This window comes from Emydura macquarii, unplaced genomic scaffold (genome assembly GCF_026122565.2).
Source record: "Emydura macquarii macquarii isolate MOO-44397 ecotype Brisbane River unplaced genomic scaffold, CSIRO-AGI_Emac_v2 contig_318, whole genome shotgun sequence".
Classification (NCBI taxonomy): Eukaryota; Metazoa; Chordata; order Testudines; family Chelidae; genus Emydura; species Emydura macquarii.
The window spans coordinates 4,523,601-4,551,407 of record NW_027130455.1 but is presented as its reverse complement, the minus strand read 5'-3'; the positions used below and the strand labels follow the sequence as shown (position 1 = coordinate 4,551,407).

The 27,807-nt window shown below is 37.6% G+C and overlaps 1 protein-coding gene across 5 annotated transcripts in view; it reads left to right on the top strand.

Annotated features, from left to right (window-relative positions):
* Positions 1 to 27,807, top strand: part of CNTN5 (contactin 5) — a 645,973-nt gene that overhangs the window by 355,775 nt on the left and 262,391 nt on the right. For all 5 annotated transcript variants that reach the window (XM_067567931.1, XM_067567926.1, XM_067567939.1 and 2 more), the window contains one exon: positions 24,192 to 24,287. In XM_067567931.1, coding sequence (XP_067424032.1) covers positions 24,192 to 24,287 — 96 coding nt within the window. The remainder of the gene's footprint in view (positions 1 to 24,191; positions 24,288 to 27,807) is intronic.

Here is a 27,807-nt window from a genome sequence, read left to right as displayed (position 1 = left end):
GAAGCAGTTAGCTAATATTATAAATGTATTAAGATGGTAATGTCAGTTGTGAGTGTTTTAGGGGGAGAGAGGGATGTGTTAGTGAACATAATTGATGTTGACTGTACCTCCACACAGTCTAATAGGCTGTAATGCCATTTGACACGCAGTGTTCATTTGGTTTAATTGATTTCCTCTATGTTGCCTTTGTTCACATTTTCTTAATCTAACAACACTGGATACAATTTATAACCATTATTGAGTCTCCGTTAGCAATGATGTAAGATCCCCATGCAAACTTCATTTACTTCCAGACACAGAGTTAAAAAATGCATGGATTTTCCACCTTGGTCTCATACATTGTCCATGTCTATTGAGTTGGTCTTCTCTGAAGGAAATGCCATGGGAAAGTAGTATTTCTGGGAATATGATTTATTATGCATTGTGGTTGTGCCTAGAAGCCCCAGGACCTGATTGTATAAACATAGAACAAAAAGATTTTTCCTGTCCCAACTATATTAGTCTTAGCCATTGACTAAGGAATGTTTGTGTAGTAATAAAGACTAAGACCAACAAAGAGTATAACATCATTCCTTGGAAGTAAAATATTCCAGAGATGGTCCTTCCATGAATTAAAGCAATCAATATTGATTGATTAGAGTAGCTAAAAGAGGTTGAAGGGGTGGGACAGGAGGAAAAGGAGCAAATTCAGTTTTAAACAGCAGTAAAGGAAACCATCTGACACAGTGTACCTCTGCCAAAATAATGTTCTCCTCAGAGTTTCCATGAGCATAGAGAATCTGATAATTAATGAAGTGTTGATAGAGGGAGTGAGGCTGAGTTTCCTTGAGCTAGTCAATGAGCATTACGTATGTGGCATTAATGTTAGTGACATGGCCATCTCTCTGGCTACCTCCCATAGTCTAATCCCCTCTTTGGGAGATCTGTTGCCCCTAAAACTGGCCATGTAACAAATCTAGAATTGCGTGCCAGCTATGTACAGCTGTGTTTTTTCTCTGCTGATCAATCAGCAAAACATTTCACATTCCAATAGTTTTACTTTGAGGAGAGTGGATTAGAATAGGGATTCAGTTAAGAGATCCTGGACAGATGTATTTTTTCTTGATGCTCCATTTTTTCTTCTAACTTTAAAATACACCTTGGTTTTATTTACGCTTGCCCTAGGCTTGTAAGCATAGTAATATTGGGTCGAACATTTCTACTTAAGAGTTTCAGTTCTCCCTGCCAGTTTAAATTAGTTTGAAGCTTTTGATTTTATTACTTTTTTTTTCAAACTTTTAAATGACTTTATCAGTACTCTTTAATCTACTACGGCTTTTCAATAAAACTGATTCCAATAAAATATATGCTCCATGGCAAATGTAAGGTTGCAAAGGGATAGGTAAAATAACTTACAGGTTTACCCCTGGATATTAAACATCAGGGCTGCATTCATCCCTGGTGTAACTCCAGTGCAGTTACCCTAGGAATTAATTTGACCCCATTCGTTTACAGATTTAAAAGATTAATTTAATATAGTTAAATTTATTTCAAGATATTTCTGTCCATCTTGTACACAGATCTTTCTCTGTACGTAAACTTAGACTACTGGAAATCTCTGTTGGCTCCCTTTGACCTTGCTAAAGTTTGGTCACAGCTACAAGCTTGGTGCTCAGACATCATGATGATGAGTGTCTTTCAAGGACATTGGCAGGCCACGAACATGAAGACTGTATCCAGCCTAGCTGTCCTGCCTCTTCCATTTGACCCCTCTTTTATTGTATGCTAAGCTATCTCTCTCTACACAGTTTCTGCACAGCTGGCTATGCAGAATGGTGTAAGTTTGCATAATTCCATCAATTAAAATAACAGGCAACTTTAATTTTTTTAAAAATAATTTAAAGGAATATATTGGTAAAAGAGCATAGGCTAGTTCTAGACAAAGAAAATGACAAGTATCCAGAAGGGTAAACGAACAAACTTATCAGTAGCTTTCTCTCCAATCCTCTGGTTTAGAAGTTCCAGCATTTGACTTTTTAAAAAATAAAGTAAAACTGCAAGCACAAGAGCAGTACAATAAGCATGGAAGGTTTTTTCTCCCCTTGTGAACTTCAGTGGGTTGGTGTGATGAAGTACCTGAATAACAAGCTGTCTCCAAGTTCACTGTATCCTGTTGAATATGCAGATAATGGGTGGAAAGCATGAAGTACCCTCAAGAAATATGTCTATTTTTTAAAACGTGTTATTAGACATTCTCTGGAAAATGAAAGGCAGCCCTTTGTCTTATAGATTTATAGGACACAGGAGGGAAACAATGGCTATAACCCTGGGTTTGCTGCATTTTTAGGGAGGATTGTGGCACGTTAGCGCCAGAGTTCGTTGGGAATTCTGGTTCAGTCAACTAGAATTCTTTATAAGAGATTTCAGGGACTTCACGATAGATCATCAGTTCTGTCATTCTTTCCGTGGGTACAACGTGTGCACTCATCAATAAGCAGAGCTGACTGGGCGTGGGTGTAGATTGGAGAGGGGAATTTAGCCCTGCCTTATCCTTCCCTTCCTCAATCCCTAGAGCCTGTGCAGCCTGAGTAGGGATTCTCCAATGGGTATGTGTCCTGGCCCTGTGCATGGGCAAAAATGGAAAGACCCTTGTGATCTCAATACGTCACTGGGTATCGGTGCAGAACAGAGCCAACCCCTTAATGTTGGTCTCTCAGTCGGTGAGTTTCATCCTTTCCTTCAAAAAAAAAAAAAAAGATTAAGAAGACTGGAGGCAGGTTTTTTAAAATACAGTTGAGGACACACACAAGTGTTCCAAAGCATGTTTTTGTTTTTTTGTTTTTTTACTATATTTGTGTTCCTGAAAGTGAGTTACATTTAGACTTGCATAGAAATTACAAAGATTCACCTTCTGAAACCCACCATGTAATTGAAATGATTAGAATAGGTATGTTTTGTGCAGAAAACAGAGGTTTTAAACAAGAAGGTCCATTAGGATAGCAACTGCAAAGAGATGGAAATGGTTTTAGCTCCCTTTTTCTGTTGTCACCCATGTTGTTTCCTTGGATGAAAATTTTAGAGGCCTATTGTGTAAATTTTAAATGAAGATGGAATTCTAAAAGAGATGGTATAGATCAAACAGAAGTAATGGGTGTGACAGATGTGAGCCCTGGGAAGTGGAAGGAGTTCAAAAGACTGAGATGTGCCAGTCAGGCATGGATTTTTGGGACAATAAGTGTTAAGTGGGTGAATCGTTGGGGAGTGGCTAGTGCATAGTCCACAATTCCAATCTGCAAAAACCCAGCCTGTTGAATGTACACCCTGAAGAGCGGACCATTGTATGGTGATTGCCTGTTCCTAAAGTCTGGACATGAAAGGACAGAGCTTTATTAAAAAACAGCTGAACTGTCTGGTCAATGTTCTTGTTTCTGAACTAAAACCTGACATGGACTTTTAATGAAGTAGGCAAACCAAGCAGTGGGGTTTGAAAGACTGATACCTACCACAGCCCTTAGCTAGAGTTGGGGTGATCTCTGGTCAACTTTTAGCATGAGTGAAGGTTACTTTATTATCTTGTATGTTTTCTTGGTATGCTTTTAAACTAAGAATAAATGCAAACTGGTTTGTGAAGGCTGACTGGTAACTGATGTGCTCTTATAGCTCCTAGAGGGAGGCTAACCACAGGTGCTAGACCCTGGTCAGACCTGCTGAGGAAACCACCATGCGGTGCAAAGCGACTGCAAGCCTAAGCCTCCTGTCTGAAGGGAGAGAGATGTAGGTTTCCACCTCAAAGGTGTCCTCTGGGAGCCAGAAACCTTAAAAAGGTGCCTTCGAGGGAGACTAGGAGGGGATGTCAAAGGTACAGTTAACCTTAAAACTGTGGCAGTAGGCTTGACACAGAAATTACTGGGTGAGGTTCTGTGATTATGCAGAAAGTCAGACTAGATGATCATAATGGTCCCTAGCGACCTTAAAATCTTTGACTCTATATGTCTGTACATGCATAATTAGCCAGATCTTCCATGTGGTGCAGAATGGTGGCTCTGTGTTTCACTGTTGGCCTATTCTACCTGTAAAACTGGCTTTATTGGTTTAAATGGTCATTTTCTAGTAACATAGAGCCTATGAAGGGGCTCTTGCTCCTCTTATTCTTCCTGTTGCTGGTACAGAAGAGGAAAGAAGATATGGCCAGGGAATTGAAGTGTTGTGGCTGGGCTGTGCCTGCATTGTACCGATATGTGTCTGCATTATTGAGCTGCCTGTGGCTGTTGCAGCCCACCATGAGAGCTACTCTATTATGGTGCCTGGGAACCAGCTAGTATTGGTAAATTATGAGATTGAAATGGTAGAAATGTCAATAATAATGCAGAAAAAGCAGAAGTGTTCAATAAATATTTCTGTTCTGTATTTGGGGAAAAACAGATGATGTAGTCATATATCATATATGATAATTAAACACTTTCTATTCCAACAATAACTCAAGAGAATGTTAAAGAAGAGCTACTAAACTGGGACATTTTTAAAGCAGCAGGTCTGAATAGCTTGCATCCAAGAGTTTTAAAAGAGCTGCCTGATGAGCTTGCTGGATCATTAATGTTGATTTTTAATGACTCCTGAAAAGTGGAGAGCTTTCAGAAAACTGGAAGAAAAGTAATGTGCTAATATTTAAAAAGAGTTAACAGGGTGACCGAGGTAACTATAGGCCTGTCAGTTTGATATCAATCCCGAACAAGATAATGGAACAGCTGATACAGGACTCAAATAATAAAGAATTAAAAGAGGGTAATATAATTAATGTCAACCTACATGGGTTTATGGAGGAAATGAACTTTATATCTTTTTTTTATGAGTTTACAAATTTGCTTAATAAAAGTTAGAGTGATGATGCAACAGACGTCTGGAAGGCACTTGACAAGGTACCACAAAATATTGTAATTAAAAAACTAAACAATACAAAATTAATATGACACACATGAATTCAGGGAATGGCCTTTTTTATACAGCAGGTGAGACTAGAAGATCAGAGTGGTCCCTTCTGGATTTATAATCTATTAAACCAGCCTGCACAAAGCTGCTGAAGAATCAGGGCAGTGCAAAGGTGAGCTTTAATTCACCTTTGCCCATACCTCTGATGTGCCCTGTGCAGTTTAGCTGCACCCCAGGATCTGCACCCAGATGTATGTGGCTAAATTATGCTCTGCCCCTGCACATGTACCAAAGGGGCTGAAAGGAGAGTCTCCCTTTACTCCTTGAACTCAGACACAATCCTAGCAGTCACCTATTTGCAATGATTGCAAGGGTTAAGTGGTGTTGGGTGCTATTCCTCAGATTGTCTGAAGCGACAGGAAGGCAATGCCCTACTCTCCACACCAGGTCAGGTAGTGGACCTAGTCTGCTCCAGAACAGACCACACCTTGCACTCTTCAGGAGTGATGCAGTCAGTAGCCATGCCTCCCCTGCTCCTAGGAGCATTGTGCCTCGTGTCTCAGTGCCACCTCCAGAGTAGAGGAGCACCTCTCAGATCCAACAAGACTGACAAATTATAGTCTTTGCCTTCAGAATGCTGCAGGGAAGGTTTGCAAATCCTGTTAAAGATTCCATCGCAGTAATAAGTGCAGTGCTTAAAATAAACTCCTAGAGTGAGTAACTCTAGAATTTCACTGAGCACTAGAGGAACCACAGACAAAAATGGCCAGTTAATTAGAAAACAATGGACCAAAATCACTGTTGGCATAAATGGATGCAATATTGTTTTCAACAGAACTTACAGAGCTCCCCACTTACTACAAGAATGAATTTGACCCAATACATTTTATGAACATTCCCAATTTTGAAAAGCAACTTTTCGACAGAACTGTTTAATGTTCCAGTTGTGCCAATGAGATGTCACTATATTATCCATCATGAATGTGCACTGCAATCACTCTTATCTTTCAAATGCTAATGCCTCTTTCAGCTACCCTGAGATTTTACTTTGCATCACATTATTATGCCTTTGGCCCTCTCCATGTGTAGTTGCAGCTGGTTTTGGCTTTAGCTCTAAAGTATTCCCTTTGTCCCTCTAGTTCTCAAATAACTCAGTCTTTTCTCAATTACTTTGACTTTTTGTGTTCTGCTGAGCCTCTCATATCAGATTCCTGTACTGCTTCAAGAAAGGAGGGAAAAAAACTAAACTGGTTCCTTGTCTAACAAGCAGGAATTGGAAAATGTATTCATAGGAGTCAGAGATTTTATCCCAGTTAATGAAATATCAGGTTTTTAAAAAAATCCAGTCCAACCTAATATTGGAAACAGTACTTTAATTGGGTCAGAGGAGTGAATGAAATACATATGAGATCCCAGTGCATGAAAGGGATTCTAGAATAGCTTTAGCTTATGATATGTGTACATAAACAACTGCCCTTGGTTCAGTTTGATTACAGATCCTAATCCACTAAAATATGGGACTCTGAATTCTCAGATGAAAGGTCATCATATGGTGGATAAAATGTATGGAATATTACCTATAGAAGTGTAATTCAGCCTAACATGGGTGTGCAAAGTCTTGGAAATACCAATTACTGTTGCTTCTGAGGGTTTTCGCCTAGAAGGAACTACTGTTTCCAGGTGTTTGCTAATTATACAGTGTATGAAAAACCAAAAGAATACTGCATGTGTCCTATAAACCTTTCTGTAATTGTGAATTATTTCCAATTGTTAGATACATATCCATCATATGTATCTAATAAGATATTTTTCAATCTTGAACTAGCATCTGACAAGCAACTAGATCAAGCAGGCCTTCATGTAGCTTGGAAGTGTTCAGGTGTCATGTTGATGAGAATAGTATAAAAACATAGGTAGAAACACCTATTCTCAGCTTGACGGGATGTGGAGTGTAAAGCACGAAGGATTCTTTCTCCAAGAATCAGGCAGCACAGACAATACTGAAGAGGTTTATTCACGATGCCGGGAAGTCTGATAAATCAGCTTCAACTTCATGGTGTTACAGTGGTCAATTATATACACTTTCTTATCGATTACATAGTACGTCTTAAATTTTTTATCTGTTCACTTACAAATGCACACATTGTCCCATCCGGAAAGAACAACAGTGATAATGGTCATTACATACATGCAGAGACACTTTAATCAGTCTACTTACATCAAGGATCCTAGGGCTACACTCGAGGTGGGGGTAGGGTGGGGGGGAAAAGGGAGGGGGGAGTCCTTACAGATAGGTGGCAGGTGAGACAGAAATTCTAAAAGCAAATGTGCTGTTCTCATTGGAATTAGAATCACTAAAAGGACATCTGGCTTCCTGAGCCATCGGATGCTTACATTAGCCATTGTCCTTGAGTATCAGGTATGCTCGTTAGCCATTTAAATGAGTTTCGACCTACAACTTGTTAGCTGAAAACAACCTCAAGCCTTACAGGAGCAAGTGGCTGTGTTAGGAATATCTCTTTGTGTTGCCAGTACTCACAAGAATGACAGAAAACAAAGGGCCAGATCCTGTCACCTTTACTCTTGTTGAATCATAACTTAGTCCATGAGCATTCCCACTAGGACTGCTCAGTGTTGTAAGTTACTCCTCAGCATGGGTAAGGATGACTGGATCTGACTTTCAATGAATGCTACTGAAATACAGATATTTACCCTGCTTTACTTTCCTAGTTTTTTGGTTTTGGAGACATGGGATTTTGCCTTTCATGTAAAATGAGATTGAGATCTATCCCTGCATCAAAAAGCCATGTGGAAGAGAACTTATGTCTAACAGTAAGGAAATGTATTTAGATGATCAACGTTTTCTAAACTGGATGCCTAAATATAATTATCTAAATTCACATTTGCGCACCAAATATATACTGCCTACTTTTTCAAAAGTGCTGAGCATCCAGCAACAATCTTTGAACTGTAGGTGCTCAGCACATTTCAGAATCAGACCATTTACATTTAGGTCCCAAAATATGGATTTAGGAGCCTAAGTTTGGCATCCATGGTTTTAGACTATTTATTTGTAACTGTGCAATCTATGAATTAAAGGAAAATTTCCAAGCCTATCACGGAATTGTTGCGTTAACCTTCCACATTACTTAGGGTCTGATGATGCTCATGTAAAACAGAATCTTACAGCAAATTAGTTCTATTGATTTCAATGAATGAAAACTGATGATTTTTTTAGACACGTTCTGAATAGGAGATTATGGGCCAGTTTCAGTCAATCTTGGTCACATATATGGAGCTACTCAACATGAAAAATGTTGGCATAATCAGTCCCTTAATCTCCCATACAGACCAGGCTTTAGAAAGGTTAATTATTGCCGTATTGTGTTAATATGAATAAAGAAGGGCTGATTGTAGAAGAGGAAGGGACAGCTTTTCCTTAGTGTTTTGTGTTCACCTTTTAATAATGTGGAGCCAATATGATTGAGAGAGAGTTGTACCAAAATCTGTTCCTTCTTGCACGTCGTCAACAACACTACCTTCCACTCACTTATATCTGTGCCACCCTTGAAGACAACATTGCACAGGAGTTACTTAGCAAGTAATGTGAAAACAAAGGAGTTCCACAGGTGCACTGAGGGTCTAATTTGACCTGTAGAAGTCTTATTGTTAGCCATGATGCATCAGAAGGAAAGAACCCATCTTGACTCCTAGATACCAGGCTGTATGAAAAGCCTGGCAGAGAAAAGACTGCTAGTAAACTCAGCACATTTGATATAGAAATTATTAAGAGACAAGGGAACCTCCCTATGCTATATTCATACATTTGTCAGAATAGAATCACACTTCAAGTTCTGTTGAAATCAAATAGGCACAACTTTCCCCATTTCCTTTCCACTCCTGTATGTTTAAGTTTTGCAAAGTTTCCTCAAACTGGTTAAGCATAAAGTCGGACTCAAGAAGAGGTCCTGGCATGAAAATACCATGTATTGTTGTAACACTAGATATTGGAATGCATCTGGACTGTATGAAATGTGCGACAGTGCTTTACTTGATATATGGTATTTCTGGGCTGGAATCCTGGAAATAGATTTAAAGGTGTAAATTCAAGAAAGGTAACGATGGGCCCCATTCTTATCTCAGCTATACGGGTATAAATCTGGAGTGGTTTGTATTGGCTTCAGGGGAGTTATTTCACATTTTTACTGAATTTTGAATTTGAACCCTTATATTGTTTTATTCGTCAATTAATTCTGTTCTGTGTATTTTTTCTCCAGATTTAGCCATTAGTAATTCTCTGTTGCATTATATCATCACACGCAAGCTAGTTTTCACTCTGATTTCTCATCAAGGCTTTTCAAAACTTCTCCATTCTTTTTCTTGTTCAGTGCAGAATATTATTTTTGGGGATACTGAAAAATAGGCATTGTCATATTAGATTGTAAGCTCTTGAAGGGAAGGATTGTATTTTTATTATGGGTTTGTATAGTGCCTAGCACAATAGGGCCTTTATCTTTATTAACTGGGGCTACTATGTGTTACTGCAGTAGAAATAATAATAAAAAATGAACACTATTTGCATAATGACAATAAAATGTTGTTTCGGGAAAGCTGTCTTATTGTCTCTTTTAACATGAACTCCTAAAACAAAAACATTTCCTGAAATCCTCTGTCATAGCTCTTCTTCTCCTGCTTTTTTCATCTGTAATTAGTCTACTGATATCATTTCCATCTTTGGTCCCTCAAAATAATGAATAAATAAATAAATCCAAGCTACAAACAAAAGTAAGTGGTTCTGCATGTTGTGTACAGCGCATTATTAAAGAGCACTCATTTTACAGATGGTTAACTGGTTTTATTAAATTATAGCTAAAGCTGCAGAGACCGCAGCTACTGACTTAATCTGAGTCATTTAGTCTAAATGCCCCAGGATGCAAATTGCTTTCCCTGGAAGCACCTTAACTGCAAATAATTTTTAAACTTGAAACAATGCTTGTATTGTTAACTGAAAATACATAATATTTAATGGTAATTGACTTGAATAAAATGAATGTGAATTGTTACTGTAAAACAACAAGAGTCCTGTGGCACCTTAAATATCTGGCAAAGAAATATCTGGTTTCTGCCCATGAAAGATTGCACCCAAATAAATTTGTTAGTCTTTAAGGTGCCCCAGGAGTCTCGTTGTTTTGCTAAAAACAGACTAACATGGCTACCCCTCTGGAACTCATTGTTACTGTAGTTGCTTTTCTCAATAATTTTTGAGTACCCAGGTCAAACCTCCAACTTCAGCTCTTCAGTGTGTGACACACGTAAATTGATGTATAATGGATGAGAAAAAGGAGTTTTCATTCATTTATATGGATGGAAATGTACATGGATGCTACAGTATGTAGCATCTACCTCCGTAAATGTCATTCATTTTCTGATTGGTTTTCTTTTTAAAATTCATTGTAAAGGTGGAAACACTTTACTATTGCTGTGTGGAAGCCAATGGAAAAGGGTGTATATTAGTAGCTCTCTCAATTGTTGGTTACTAATAAAACTCAGTAAAGAAAAATCCTAATTTTGTTGGCTTGTTTCATGTTCTCCCTTTCTTTCCTACATGGCCACTGAGATTCTTTCAAGCTTAATTTCCTCTTTCTTTTTAGAGCATTTCCTTTGGTTTACTGTTAACTTTGGTGTGACTCAAACTTCCAAGAGGAATAAACATAAAACAAGCAAACAAACAAGCAAACCTCTTAGGCCCCAATCCTGCAAACACTCATTCACATGTCTGATTCTACTCATGTGAGTAGATCCAGTGAGTTCAATAGCACTACTCACATGAGTAAAATTAAACATGCACATGTGTTTGCTGGATGAGGGCCATTGTTTTGTAAGAGCTGTGCTCAGATGTAAGATAATGGGATACAAATGCACAACTAATTTCTTAAAAGGAGAATGTTTAGAGACTTTATTAATTTTATTAATTTTCTCACTGTGAAGCAGGTTTTCCAGAGACTCAGTCTTGTAACTTTTCTTTGAGCCCTTTCTAATTTGTCAGCATCCTTTTTAAGATGTGAGCACCAGAACAGAATACAGCATGCAAGTAGCGGAGGCATCTGATATTCAGAGGAAGGAGCTCAGTATTTTCTAAGCAAAAATTTAGGCAACCAAAATCAGTAGTGATTTTTGAAAATTAAACATATTGTCTTTATGTTTTCACGGTATGCCAATTCTACCCTCAGATAGATACATGTGTGGCTCCTGTTGGAGTCCATTATAAATACACACATGCATAATTTGTCTCATTACTTTCTTGTTAGTAAGGTACTTACACAGTTCCTGTTTTTCCATGTATTAGCATCTCATGGCCATGAATAATTATTAATTTGTTTAAAAGAATTAACCCTTACTGCAGTGTGTCTAATTGGCTTTTGGTAGGAGAACAAGGATGTAGCTCTGGCTTATCTTTATTTCCACTATATTAATTAATGACAATAAAAGAGAATTGTGACAGTGACAAAGAAGTTTGGAATGTCAAGCCATGGTGTGAAATTGCTATCTGATATGTGCTTCTAGAGAAAAGATCTATCTGAAGGCTGTTCTGTACACACTTGTCTTTATCTCTCGTGGTCTGACGACAAGTTTTGGGGGATTATGATCACCCTCCCATCTTTGTGGCTAATGGATGGAGGGAACCCATAATGTAGAGCGGAAGTGTGTATGTGTGCGCGCATAGGCGGTGCATGCCTCTTGCATTTGAGGGGGTTGGCTCCATCTCAGGGGCCCTGCCTGCAGCTCGTGCTGGTCCGCCCCTTCCCTCGATGTTTCCCCAGCTCTCTGCTTGTGCCAGTCTGCCCCCTCCATCACTGGCCCTAGCTGAGTTGCTCCAGCATCAGCGGAATGCGCAGCATCCTTGGGGGAGGGGGCCAAGAGGTGTGAGTGGTGGGCCAGGGTAGCTTGGGGGAAGAAGCAGAGAGGGGACAGGAAGAGGAGCAGTGTGCAAGGCCAAGTGGGAGCTGTCAAGCCTCTTATACCCTCCGCCCATGCGTGCGTTTAGTAACATGAGGTTGTAACATGGAAAAGGTTGAGACTCACTGTTCTAGAGGAGTATCAGTACTCTGAAGTGACATACCTAGAGTAAAAAAATCAGGATTTGATGTGCGTTTTCTTCCCCTGAACCATAAATATTTGTCAGTGATTAACACGATGATTTGTGAAAAGTTCACTCCAGCTGAATTGGGCTGCTGAGATATTTGTAAAAGACATGCAAAAATATGTACACACTTCAAAAACCACTCAGCCGTGATCTGACTCCACTCCCATTTAAGTCAATGGATGTTTTACTGTTGACTTAAGTGGAATCAAAGATAGGCCAACAGTGAGTGCTTTACAAAATTGCACCTGTAAATTAGACCTATAAATTAGATCAATACAGTCACACAGTAAATTCTAATAATACGATATATAATAACTTCCCCTCACTGGCCTGCTCACACAAACTGTTCATAAAACTGATACATGTCAGTATTCATGATATCGTCACATATCTGCTCACGTCACCCATTCATTATTTTCAAATTAAAAATGAAAAAGAGATTGGCCATTATGGATTCCATATGATAAGTATGCCATCCTACTATATGGAACACTGCTGCTTGAATCCATGCATCAAGGGACAGTACAACTGGCATTGTTGCCTTTAGCCCCTAGTTTCAGAAAGTAGAAGTCACATTTGTTTAAAGAGTATTACTGCAGTTAGAATGGCAGTATATCCTTGAGTAGTTTAAAATTAAATTCATTGTAACAGCCAGGAAAATACACTGGAGAAAATGGGAAAGGGGAAAATGATCTGCACTGCTTCTAAACACAAAGGAAAAATAAATAAAACGCAGAACTTTAAATATTGTGTAGTCAAGTACTATGTATACAGGATTTATATAGTTTGAGAAGATTGTAGCACAGAGGAGTGTTTTAGAAAAAAACAAAACGGTGCGTGTGTGTATTTCAGAAGGAGAGGGATAATGTTGACTATAAAATTTGGTGTAATGCATAGCTTGATGTTAAAAAAAAATATACATTACTTCAGTGTAAACTCTACATGTGTATATATTTTTTTATTATGGAAAGTTTGACTACTTATTTAATGTGCCTAATCTGAATTTAGAGATTATAGGCATCGAACACTGAAACCTTTTCTTTTGTTTGGTTTGTGTAATTTTGTTTTGTTTTGAATTTTAACATAAAAGAAAGTGTTGAGAGTAGAGCTGAGGAAATAGTGCACACAAAAAAAAAAAAAAAAAAAAGTCCCAGGATATCCATTCACATTTTTAAACACATTTGCATTGACTATATTCATGCCCCCTTAGTCTTCAGCTTCTGCAAATGTTCTATCAAGTGAGTTCATGAGAATGAATATTTATTAAAATGGTGAACCTGAAGTAACATTTTAGGAAAATTAATTTTGAATTCATAAGTGGAAATATTTATATCAGAAACCTGATTCTCTGAGTTGTGCTTATCTGATCAAGGAATAGAGCAATGAAATCAGCTTGAATTTTGAAATTAAAATATCCACAATGAATTCTTGCAAATGATCAAAAGCTCAACAATGACTTGCAGAAGATGCAAAGATGTATAATATATTTCTGAGTTCTCTACAGAGAACCAGAACAAGGCTATATTTCGCTTAAGTCCTAGTTTCACACACAAGCGTTTCAGAACTTAACGAACTGTTACTGTGTGGAGGATAATTATAATAAAATCTTACCTATCTGGGAGCCTCACTCTGGAAAGAGTACACCACTTGTACCATAGTAGAATACCATAGTTTTGGTGCAATAATCTTTATTGTTAGTCCAAAATAGTATATGATTAACATTTTACATCAAGAATGATATAGAAATAATTAAAACAGGGCAACAAAGTTTAACTTTATTGGCATTTTCCTCACCCAAGGAGGAAAACATTTAAAATATGATCTTTATGAAAGAAGTTTATTAGATTTATTCAAGCATTTTTTTAAACCTCAGGGTAAATTTTCATAAAGGTATAGTAATGCCATTGACACATAAGAGCCTAGACAGCTAGACTTTAGTTGATTTTCTCTGGCATAACTGAACTCAGAATTTGGTCCACTACATTGTCATTTATACAAGTTATCGTATAACAGAAACTTGAAAGACAACTGAAAAATCATGTGCTGCAGGAGTTTTGAGTCAGGCTTGATGAAACCTGACATATATGTAGAGACACAGAAGATTGATCAATTCTAATTAAATAGAATCATTAACAAATAAAACCACAGACAGAAAATGCAGCAATTAACATGGTTGTTAATTGGTTGAACAACTAGTATTCAATCTTTCTGTAATATTTAATATTGTTGTCATTTGTTTTTTTTTTTTAATGTAAATATTTTCTTTATTAATTTGGAGGGTAACTCTTAGTTTTCTGAATGTAGAACTCCCATTGAAGTCAATAGGCATTTCACATTCAGGAATTTTGACATCTCCATGTGTAATATTGGTCAACATTAATTTAGTTTGACTTCTTTGCTTAAGTTTTGCTAAATTTATAAATAGAAATTCAGGAAAATAATTTTCTTCCGACTATTCAGAGCTGTGGAAAAAATTGAGGCATCTTGGCTATAGACTGAAAACAAGTGCAATAAAAAAACTACTGTGTAGCTGGGCTAACAGTATGCTCTAGATTTCTAGAGCCAGATCCCATATGAATTCTTGGTCCTTTTGAAGACAGCTTAATAATGAGTCAAGAGAAAAATGTTTCAAAAGATTGCTAATTATTTTATTAATTATCAATAGGAGGAGATTGGAAGCACTTAATATTTTAATTGGATACTTTGTACTTTACCATTCACTTTTAACAAAACGTTTTAGAGAAAAGAATGTGGGTCTGTTTTTTAGTATTTCTACCTGAACATGGTGTTCCTGAAACATACAGCCTTGCCTGTGTATGTCAAGAACACCATGTTCTGGCAGAAAACAGACCCATGCTCTGTTCTCTTTAAAATGGGCCCATCTTTACCTGCCCCAGATGGACACCCCATTTTCTTCAGGAGACCCAAAGAAGGCAAAGATTTATTAATAGCCAAAGAAGGAAAACTGTTTAAATTCTACCAGATTATTATCTGATTTATACTATTGAAGTTCCAACAAATCTTTTTTATGAAATTGGCCTGCGATGTTACTCCAATTAGCCAGAATTATTCTTTTGATTTGTTTGTATTGTGATAGTCATAACAGCCCCAGTTAGGGACTCGGGATCCCACTGTGCTTGGCAGAAAAAGATAACACAAAGATGGACCCTGCTTACAGTCTATGCACAAGACGAGAAACAACAGATAGATACAGAGAGACAAGAAGCACAAGGAAACAAGGAGATAGAACTGGTCACCATGTTAGACACTGGTACACCAGCTATCTAGGCATAGACCGTAGAATGCCTGTTTCCTATGGACATAGATGTGTATTATGGATAGAGACAAGGAAAGTTTCTCAATGATAAAAAATTGAGTCCTTTGTGCTTCTTTGTGAAAACACAGTTCAAGGCACAACTCTGTAAATGTCTTGGTTGCTCCCTATTTAGAACTGAAGACACAGTGTAGAGTTTCCACAAAGTAGCTCTTTTGCTCCTCCTTTAAAGACACTGCCACTGTCCAGAGATTCCTTAATCAATTCTTTGCCTTCTAGAGATCCTTCTTTCTGATAGCTGAAATGGAGATTCCAGTAGATGTTGACTGGAGACTGCTGTTGCAAGTGTGTCTTTTGTTGCTTCTCTCTTTCAATGATTTCCATGAAAATAGTTATCTCAGTCACTTTTGGGTCACATCAACTAAGGAATGTGTGCATCTCATTGATTTCACACTTTCTTTGAATGTTCTATGTGTAAATAAGGTATGAAAAAACTTTGACAATTATTAATTTTCTTTCCCATTGTTTTTGGTGAGTAGGTGGATTTTGGTTCACAGGCAATGTTACTATCATTTTAAAATCTCTTAAACTTTTTTTTGCATTGTTGTTCATTAATGTTATAAATATTACAATATTTGTATTCCTTAAATCAAACTAGTGTGTCTACTGTAACAACATTTTTTCTATGGATTCATTTCCAAACTTTGTAGAGTTGTATGTGTATCCCAATCCAAGATATATATTCATTTCTTTCAGTGTTTTGAGATTGCGAAAGTATCACAATTTAATATAGCCCACAATTTACATAAAGCTTAGGAAATTTCTTTGTAACTTGAAAATGCGTTATACAGTCATACGTCATTAATTTTTAGTATGTACATTTGTATTGCAGAAACGGTTATTATGGTTTATTAACCCTATGTCTGTATTTTCTGTTGTTCAGTGTCTAAAATCAAGGCATATCATTGACTTTACAGGCCATAATGGAATTATAACAAACCTCCAAAAAATAGAATTATTTCTGTGTAAATCTTAACTTCAAAAAAGGCAAAATCCCAAACTCAAGGTCCATCCCTTTTCACCTGTCTGCTAAATATGTCTGCTAGCCTTTCTGTAATCATATTAAAATGAAGGTGTTTGTCCTTGGTCTGTCAGAATAATTTAACTTTGTATTAGGGCTATTTTTAGCTCATTATAAAGAATGCCATCTGCATTATACATGCCTTAAACATTATTTCAGTTTATATCTTCACCCATTACATTTTCAATGCCTCCTTTTAACGCCATCATAAATATACACACCAAATGCATTTCATTGATGAGTATAGAAGTGTCTATACATCAGGACTCATGTAATGTATTCATTTCAGTTAAATATTGTTAGTATTAATATAATTGTGGAATATTTATCCCTCAGAGTTATATATGATGACATCACACCTCTGTCGTTCACTTGGCTCCATGCAGCACACATTACACTGTTTGCCTAACACCCGAGTGCAAAACTGAGTGGCAGCACAGAATAAACAATAAGATAGGCCTGTCAGAATTGGAACCTTCCATAGGCAATGTAATCATCACCCTGGTTTAGGACCTGGGGTAGTGTTATATAGAATATATTTTAAGAATGAAGGAGGAAGTAATATCTATGGTCCCTATGGGTCCCTGGCCCCCATGGATCAGTGTTTTACTGTGAGCTCATTTCTGCTAAAGTAATGACAATCAGAGAACCGGATGGGTCAGGCAGTTGGTAATGGATATGGAGCCTTCCTCCTCTAAATCACTGGTAGAGTTGGTTGGGAATTTTCAACTACATGTTTTTTGTCGGAAGATGCTAAGTTGTCTAAACTGAAACGTTTCAAAGAAACGTATTCGTTTTGACTAAATTTTCATTGGGAAATATTTCTCAGCTCCAGGATAGTATTTTTGGATCATAAGAGACTGACTTTATATCCCAGTGTTCAAGACACTCATATTGGATGTGGGAAACCTAGGTTCAAATCTTTGGTCTGAGTCAGGCAGAGCAGAGACTTCAACGTTGGTCTTCCACTTCTCAGGTGAGTTTCCTAACCACTGAATTATTTGCTATTCTAGGGCGAAGTTTTGCTCTTTCATTTTTCACCAAAAAAAAGACTATTCTCAGTTTCGTCCTGATGTGGAAAGAAAAGAAATTGAAATCTCAAAAATGTATTGTGAGATGAGAAAACTGTTTCCCACCCAGCTCAAGTCACCAGTCAAATCCAGCCCAAGTCAAAATTTCGATCTGATATCATTTTAGCAGTCTATGGGAAATTAGCTGTTGATCTTATTCCAGTTCTTGATGGACTTGATAGGAAAACTACCTATCCTTTTCTCCTCCTCACTTAATTCAGCAGACAGGACAAAGGAGTAATGGGCATGGGGATTGAATGATCTCTGCACATGTAGAGGTGGTAATGTCAGGTTAGACTCAAGGTACATGGGCAAGGCAGTGTGCAAAAAGTAAAACTGCTGAATCATTTGATGTATGTGTTCTTATGGTGAAACAGAGAAATTCAGTCTCCAGTGCTATCTATCTGGCATCTTTACTAAGCACTAAATTTGTTTACTAAAAAACAATATATAACTTATTTAAACTTCTGTGGTATCACCTTTAATGGTATCTGATTTGCTTACAGTTAATAAGGCAAGTTCTTTGGCAATTTATTATGAGTCATGACATCACTCTGTAGAACACAAGTGCTTTAAATGGTGCAAAGTTAATTTTCTTATGCAGTATACTCTCTTTAAAAGGGGATGTATATATGTTAAATATATTAGGCACCAGAATTGCAAGAAGTTCTTTTTTGCTGCTTTGATTTTGTGTTCACAAACTCTGTTTACTGAAATTATTTTCACCAGAACTACTGACCTCAGAGAGGTATGGCTAAAGAAGAGATAGTCTCGCAAGGAGATGGTTCTCTGTTCATTGAACTCCTCATTAAGCCATCTCCTGTTTACAATAACATAAAAACTTCAGTGACTATAGTCAGGCATCCTTCTATAAGTTTATAGAATAATTTGGCATATATATCAGAGAACCTGTCTCATTCAACCTTTACCCATGTATGGGGGGTCATCTATGCATAATTCATTTGCTATGAAGGAGACTGTGCTTCTTTTTTTAAATTCTGCATTAGGTTTATTATCCATACATTCTGAAAGAGTCATGGCTCACATTAAAGTTGCTCAAAGTCATGCAGCTAAAACCTCAGGCCCTGCTTTGAAAATGTACAGTGGGTGTTATCTTGGCACTAATACTAAGATAAGGGTAAATAAATCTAATCTCTCAGGGCATAAACTGAACACCAACAGAGCACAGAAAGATATTTTCTTATCCATAAGCCATGTATATCATTGCACACTTTGGCTAGGTGCATTCTTTAGAGGGTGTCTGATTTATTCTGATACCTCAGTTATTGATTGCCACTGCAGGCAGAATACTAGACTTGATGACTAACGGTCCTACATTCCTAATAGTAACATTGTCCTCATTACAGTCTTGTTGTTCTTTAACAATAGAATAATAAACAAGTGGTTTGTTAGTAGCTACCCTTCTTTTGTTTACATGTAAATTATAGCCAAGATTCATATGATTAATATTTAACAAAAGGGTCTTAATATTCCCTTTCATTCACCTCATCAACCCCAAACTAATTATTTTAACAAGGAGGAATTTCTTATGTCATTCTGCAACTTCCTGTATTATTTGTAGTATTTATTTTATAGCCAAATCTGCACTCTAACACTTTATTCCTGTACCATATATTGAATAACACCAGACCCTTCTGGTAACGTAAGTGTAATTACATTACTCATTACTCAAAAGATTAAACTAGGGAGTAGTCAAGTGGGCTGAAACTGGAAACGTATATTAGCCTCTCCACCCCTTGAACTTCATTGGTTTAGCTAAAAGGGAATATGGGTGCTAAATGCCTGTTGGTTTCTTTTTGCAAAACTGTAACCTGATTATTTAGTCTTTCTTTCTTTCTTTCTTTCTTGGGGAGGAGAAATTCTTCCCATTACAGAAAAAAAGACAAACATGATACCTTTTATCCAAAAGGCACTCATTACCAGAGTTGGTTGGAAAATGTGGTTTATTCTTATGGAACATTTTGTGATTTTGGCAAAAAAGCAATCACCAAAATATTTCAGATTAAAACCAAAATATTTCAGTTCTGAAATACTGCGATATTGCCTTATGGGAGATATAGTTTCGGTGCATCATGAAGGCTGGCTGGGAAACCTGGCCCAACGTGAAAAGGCTCAGATCAAGAGGCACCTGAACTAAAACTCCTGAGAGGCAATGCAGTAGCATTTTGGAATTGAAATATATCAGTTTTCTGCTGAAATATATCAGTTATCAGTTTTTCAGCACACAGTGGAATATTTCTGAAGAAGACAGACACTTTTTGCCAAAAAAATTCATCATGTTAGAAACCTAATTTTCTACTGAAAAAAAGTTTTGACAGAAAATTTTCAACTAATCCTACTCATTATGCTGAAATGAAATCCATCTCAGATACAATTTGCAAACCAAAACTAAAAGAACATGGATTGTAAATAGAAAACACTGCCATATTAGCCAGAGCTCTAGAACTAAATATAAGCGCCCTTACAGTACTCAGAATCCAGACTGTGTTGCTAATATAACTTATTTTCTTTCAGCTATCTAATTTTCCTAGAGATGAGACAGTTATGGAAAAAATGTTACTTTTGTAGCATGTAGAATCAAATAGATGCACAAAAGCAGACATGCAGAAAGGATCTCAGGTAGTCTTTGTTAAATGTTTCATTATGGCAGCAGGAATCTTCAGCATAATTTTCTCTTCCAAACCTATAGGAAGGCAGTCTTGGTTCTGATGACTTCAGTTCCTGTACATAGAGAAATGTCCTGGGTATTTCTCATGGTGCACAGCTTTTCTTGATTCAGAACATGTTCTGCTTCTCAAAATATATGAAACCATAATAAATCAACTGCAGATCTGTCCAAATTTTAAATTCAGTGAGATCTGCACAGGTATGTCATGTCCAGGAAATTACAGACCTGTTAGTTTGACCTCAACTGTATGCAAGGTCTTAGAAGATTTTTTGAAAGAGACAGTAGTTAAGGACATACACGTAAATAGTAACTGTGATAAAATACAACATGGTTTTACAAAACGTAGATCAAGGCAAACCAACCTGATCTCTCTCTTTGAGAAGATAATCAATTTTCTAGACAAAAAATGAAGTAGATCTAATCTAGCTGGATTTCAGTAAAGCATTTGATACAGTTTGTTGGGAAATTATTAGTTAAATTGGAGAAAACAAAGATTAATATAAGAATCAAAAGATGGGTAAGGAACTGGTTAAAGGAGAAACTGCAGCAGGTTATACAGAAAGGTGAACTGTCAGGCTGGAGATCGGTTGCAAATAGAGTTCTTCAAGGATCAGTCTTGGGACCAATCTTATTTAATGTTTTAAATAATGACCTGGACACAAAAAAGGTGGGTGTGTGCTAAGAAAATTTGTGGATGACACAAATTGAGGGCATTGCCAATATGTAGGAAGATGGAAATATCATAAAAAAAAGATTTGTTACAACCTTGAAAACTGGAGTAATAGAAATGGGATGAAATTTAATAGTGCAAACTCATGCAGTTAGGGACCAAAACCAAGAATTTTTCTAATAAGCTGGGGACATGTCCATTGGAAATGACAGAAGACAAAGACCTGGGTCTATTGGTCAATCACAGAATGACTATGAGCTGCCATTGTGATGTGAGGTGAGGTATTTTCAGTAGAGATAGGGAAATGTTAGTACTATTATACAAGGCACTGGTGAGACCTCATCTAGAATACTGTGTGCTGTTCTGGACTCCCAAGTTTAAGAAAGATGAATTCAAGCTGGGATAGGTGCATAGGATGATCAGAAGAATGGAGAACGAACCTTATGGGAGGAGATTTAAGGAACTTGGCTTGTTCAGCCTAACAAAACAAAGGCTGAGGGAGTTATGATTACTCTTTATAAATACATCAGTGGGATATACATCAGGGAGAGAGTGGAGTTATTTAAATTAAGGACCAACACTGGCACAAGAACAAATGGATTTAAACTAGCCATTGATAAGTTTAGGCTTGAAATTAGATGGTTTCTAACCATCAGAGAAGTGAAGTTCTGGAACAGCCTTCCAAGGAGAATAGTGGGGGCAAAAAATCCAATTCTCTGAAGACTGAGCTTGATAAATTTATGGTATAGGCCCATCCACAACTGCTACCAGTAAATCTCTCCAATGGCAGGTGATGGAACACTAGATGCAGAGGGCTCCGAGTTACTACAGAGAATTCGTTCCTAGGTGTCTGTCTGACAGGTCTCACGCACATGACCAGGGTCTCACTGATCACCAGATTGGGGTCGAGAAGGAATTTGCCCCTAAGTTAGATTGGCAGAACGCCTTCCTCAGCAGCATGGGGACGGGTCACTTGCTGGTATTAAATAGAGTAAATAGTGGATTTTCTGTAACTTAAAAGTCTTTAAATCAATATTTGAGGGCTTCAGTAACTCAGCCAGAGGTTATGAGCCTATTGCAGGAGTGGGTGAGTGATGTTCTGTGGCCTGCAATGTGCAGGAGGTCTGACTAGATGATCATGATTGTCTCAAAGTCTAGGGGTCTAGAACCTGATGGAAACTTCCTGCAATTAACCTACCTTATTAGGTCATACTTAGAGAAGTCATCACTCAGTTAACTGGATCCCAGACAGTTTTATGCTCTGTAGATGGTAACCAATACTTTGATCTATTCCATGAAATTGCTGGGAGAAATTTAGGGAGACAAAATGTAGTTACCCAAAACTGGATTATGACCTGGATACTTCGAAAAATATTTCAGAAAAATATATCTTTTATTTTGGAAAAAAAATTGTTTTGGAAAGTTTCAAAGTTGTTTCAAATTTCAAAATTTGATTTTAAATTTTATTTTATGGTGTAGGTATAGTTCTTTGGTTTTTTAAAATGTTCATATTATTTATGACATCACCTGTTTGTGTTTGTAATGAAACAGTTTGTTACTTTGCTGCAAACAGGAGACAAGTAGATCTAGAAAAGAAGGTAATATGTTTAACTCATTACTAACCCTGACTGACAACTGCACTAATCAGTACTAGCAGCTGTCCTTTATAGTTTGAATAGTAATATAAAACTAATAGAGTATTTCAACTATTGTTACATGCTGTCCTCACAATAGTGGTGCATAATATGCATTACTGCTTATGTGCTATTAAATAATGTTAAAATAAAAATAATATAAAATGAAAATATTCTAAACAACATTTCTAAATTTTATGAAACAAAACTCTTCCAAAATGACAAAAATTTACAGGATGTTTGTTTTGCAAAATATTTTCAAAATGCTTGCTTTCATTCAGATTTGTCTCAGAAAAAAGTTAAAAATGTTGACATTTTCCATGAATCAGAAATTCTGAGTTTCAAGTCAGCTCTCTTCACACACTAAGGCACTGCAGCTTCATTCAAAAGTTTAGTGCGGGAAGTAAAATATACCTAATTCAATTTCAGTTGCTGGGAGAAATTTAGGGAGGTAAAATGTAGTTACTCAAAACTGGATTATGACCTGGATACTGGAGAAATTATAGAGAAAAGAGTATTAAAAATAAACTTGCTATATAGCAGATTTGCATGTAGAGCCATGGGAGCTGATTCTCTTTCCCACTTATAACAATGCATTGTACACAATATTCCTTGGAAGATGCATTAACAACCCTCTATAGTCTGCAGATTAGACACAAGGCAGCCACTTCACCTTTATTTCTCTTTTTACTATGCATGAATGTCTTTTATCAGTGAAGGAAATCAATAAACAGGAAATGGTAAAAAGAAATAAAATAGCTATTAAATGTCTGTTATAAATGATATACTGCCTAATACTTTTCCACTGACACCATACGCATGCAGTGTAAGGAGCAATAAACAGTGATGATGTAACATAGAAATCTTTGCAGGAGAAATAGATTTATTTTTAAAGGCCCTCCTATCATAGATTAAGAAATGAAAATAAGGCAGCAGCTCTGCAGAAAAGGACCTGGGGGTAACAGTGGATGAAAAGCTGGATATGAGTCAGCAGTGTGCCCTGGTTAAAAGAAGGCTAATAGCATATTGGGCTGCATTAGGAGGGGCATTGCCAGCAGGTCACGGGAAGTGATTATTCCCCTCTATTCGGCATTGGTGAGGCCGCATTTAGAATATTGTGTCCAGTTTTGGGCCCCCCACTACAACAAGGATGTGGACAAGTTGGAGAGAGTCCAGCGGAGGGCAACAAAAAATGATTAGGGGGCTGGAGCACAGGACTTATGAGGAGAGGCTGAGGGAACTGGGCTTGTTTAATCTGCAAAAGAGAAGAATGAGGGGGGATTTGATAGTGGCCTTTAACTACCTGAAAGGGGGTTCCAGGGAGGATGGGGCTAGGCTGTTCTCGGTGGTGGCAGATGACAGAACAAGGAGCAACGGTCTCAAGTTGCAGGGCGGGACGTCTAGGTTGGACATTAGGAAAAAGTTTTTCACTAGGAGGGTGGTGAAGCACTGGAATGGGTTACCTAGAGAGGTGGTGGAATCTCCATCTTTAGAGGTTTTTAAGCTGAGGCTTGACAAAGCCCTGCCTGGGATGATATAGCTGAGGTTAGTCCTGCTTTGAGCACGGGGTTGGACTAGATGACCTCCTGAGGTCCCTTCCAACTCTAATATTCTATGATTCTATGATTCTAACTTTATAAGAAGAAATAAATTTTAAATCACATTGGCAGCAAAATTGAAGAATTTTGTTTCCATGCAACTAAAATGTTGTGTTACCTTGACAGATCTGGGAAACTTCAGTGGCCGGACGAGAAGTGCAGTCTCTGTACGGGAAGGTCAAGGTGTTGTTCTGATGTGCTCTCCTCCTCTTCATTCACCAGGTACAGTAGGCTGGAGTTTGTATTGATGCTGCTCTGTTTTGCTCATTATTTTAGAACACGTTTGACTGCAAAACTTTAAAGGTGAAATATGCACAGTTCTACTGACGGTTCTCAGAGTACCAAAGGAGTAATTAAAGATCATATACTGTAAATGCCATTCAGTAGGCAGAGTTTGTGGGATAAGATTGTCTTATTCCCACTATGACTGTTGACTGTAACAGCAATAAGTCTTCATATCACCAATGTTGCCTTGGGGTCACAGAAAGAGATTTCTTTTAGAGTTTAGAAGCCTTCAAAAATTTGTTCCAAATGTCAGTGTTGAGATGCAGTTGTTGAATACAAATTGAATTTTGTTTTTACTAGTGTAGCCATGATTTTGGTTGCATTCCCTTGCTGCATAGCTTTGTTTCCAGCACAACAGCATCATTGCTTAGAGGTCAGAAATAATCATAAATCCCAAGAAACAGATCCGTCTGCAAATTTCTAAACCAAAGCTTAGAAATGCCAGTGTGGTTATGCTTTTGCTTCTCAGACTCGCTTTCCAGCAGTGTGTGGGGATGGGTAAATACTATTTATAGAAAGTCTTACATTCGCATAGTGTAATACTTAGAGAAACTTTAGATGATACCATATCTTGCTTGTCCATAGACACTGTTGAGTGTTTCTTTCCATACCTGGGTTTGAGTTCCATTATTTAGAGGAGATTTGTTTCTTTCTTTATATTGCAGTCCTAGACAGCAATTATGTTCTGTAGAGAGAAGAGCTTTCAGAAGACAGGTTAAACCAAAGGGAGGAAAATCCTGTTTAATTTGATAGAACAGGCTTTGATTTTGGTTTGGGATTTTTTTTTTGTTTTTGGGGGTGTTTTTCTTTCGCTTTTATCTTTTTTTTTTTTTTTTTTTTTTTTTTTTTGGAGGCGCTGCAGGTGAGAGTTGTTTCCATAGCACTGGTGGGCTGATTTCCAACTGTCTGTCCTGGCCCATACCAAAATCTCCCTCCTCTTTTCTGGGCCCATTCTTCAGTTGCTCTCACTTTTAATTGTCTCATCTAATCTAGGGCACCATGGTATCTAAGCAATGAACTCCTTTTCATTCAATTCTGCTGCACTGTACTGAGACTTCACTGCTACATGTGAGACTTAGGTAGAGAAGGAGATAGAAGTGGGGCAATTCCAGCAAGTAGACAGGTACTGGGTCTGGAACTTCATAATACAGGCAGAGACAACAAGGATGGAGGAAATTAGTCGTTGCCACATTCATAAGCCACCTCCTCCACACCTATCATTTCACAAAACACCTCACGTTCCTACATGCCACCAAAACACATGCCCTTCATGTATTTTCTCAAGAATTATGCCTCTAGCTATACCTGTCCAAATCTTCTGAAGGGTAAAATAATGGCACAGGTGTTCAGAGTATAAGGAATGCAGCACAATCTTTATCATTGGTGATAATGTGCAAAGTGGTAAGAACTCAGCTGACATCCGGGCCAGCATGAGTTTATGAGATTGGACATTGGAAAAGAGCAAGTTTTGGAGAATATTTGATATTGAAATCAGCATCAGACAATCAATAGGAAACTCAGCAATGCCAGTGTTACAAGATCACTTTTCAGAGCATAGCTACATTTTAAAGTTTTGTAGATCAGAGGGTCAAAGATGTTGATATTGGGAGTCTTTTTTTGGATGCCCAACTTAGGTATATTGGGCCAGATTTTCAGAGGTACTGGGCGTCTTCAACTCCTATCATCTTCTATAGTAGTCTTCAGAGGAAAGTAGTTTTGCTCACTGAAAATCCCTTTGGAGACAGACTTGTAGGTGAATAACTGGCTCATATTGCTATTCTAGTGGCCCATTAGCTCAGGCACCAAACCGAAGGCTGCTATTTAAAGTATATAAAAAATGTGTGAATGTCCCTGATGCGATGACCATGAGTTATGTTTTATTTTACTTAGATTACATACGTCTACACAGTAGCTGGGAGCTACCTACCTGAGTACAGACCCACCCGCACCAGCCGAAGCTGCTGCCTGTGGAAGCCATGACCACACTGCTGTTCTAATGTTCTAGTTTGAGCAGAGCTAGCTCATGTCTAGCCATCTGCACTGCAAAACATGCTCCCACCTGCAAAGTAGATCCACCTTTATTCCATGATGGATGAACACCATGGACCCAATTGTGAAATCCTTATTCACAGTGGTGATCACTTACTCACACAAATAATGCCACTGAAGTCATTCCCCCTGGACAATTTCCCCCTCCACCAACAAACTCCAGCTCTTATCCCAGGACAAAGGTCTGAGATGGAATGTGAAATCTAATCACTCCCCACAGCCTCTTAAGCAGTGTCTCCAACAACAAGGTCCTACTCCTCCATCCTTAAGTCAGTGGCACTGCTTGCTTTTGTAACTATTCACCAGCATGAATAAGGATTGCACAGTAAGGACCTTCAAAGTCTCATTGTGGCAAAGCATGAATGACTGTCTGAAGAACAGTGATGAAAGAAATTCTGGTTTATCAATTTAACTTACTTTATCTCAGATATGAAAACAAGTGTGATTAAATAACACACACACACTTGATTCACACAGAATACCAGCTCCTCCAGACAAGTCTGAATTTCTGTGCAAGGCACCAGTCAGTGGGGAATACTTTTATCAACTACTTGCCAGTTTCCAAACAAGTCTGCTGAATAACTGATAAAAATACTACACCGATTTCTTTTCAGAGGACTTTGCAATATAATCACAGAATAGTTTTCATATGAATATAGGTCTGTTTTCTGGATATCAATATATTTTTGCTTTGATGTGTTATCCAAGGATGATGATGATGATGATGATAAAAAAAACAAACAAAAACAAAGAAACAAAAATGAATAAAATGAGATGTGCTTTTAAGTAAATCATTTGATTGTACAGTTAGTTGTTCCAAATAATTTCCGTATGAAAAGAGCACAAAATACCCACCTAAAATATATTTACCAGCTGTAGAGCCATAAACCTGTGTGGGACATTGAGCAGAGTCAGAGCGGAGGATAGTGATACCCAGTTTTGAATTGTATTAACAAATCCATTTTTCAGGTATTGATTTCTTTCACAGGAGATCACTGAATGGTAAAATGAAACAAACCTCCCATTAGGATGGGAAAGAATTTTTTTCCTGTAGGGATACCTACACCCCACATATTGAAATGGGGAAAAAAATTGTCAGGAAACTGATTTTGGATACATTAGACAAAAATCTACTGCTGGACTCCCAGAAGCTGCTTCTTTTAGGCCATCATTCCCAAGATAATCCTTCCTACTTCTTTCAGAAGACTCCCTATACACCATTTCAGTTTATCGCTCTGCAGCAGCTTTGACAATTAACTCCTGCTTTTCCCCACAACCAGCTCTCCCTCTGAGAAGTTTCTCATTAGAGAACTCCTCCATCCCTGAACAAAATGTTCAATTGCTCCCTTATTGTCTGTGCCCATCCTGCCTAGATAAACTAGTTCCTCTACCTCCATATGCCCTCTTA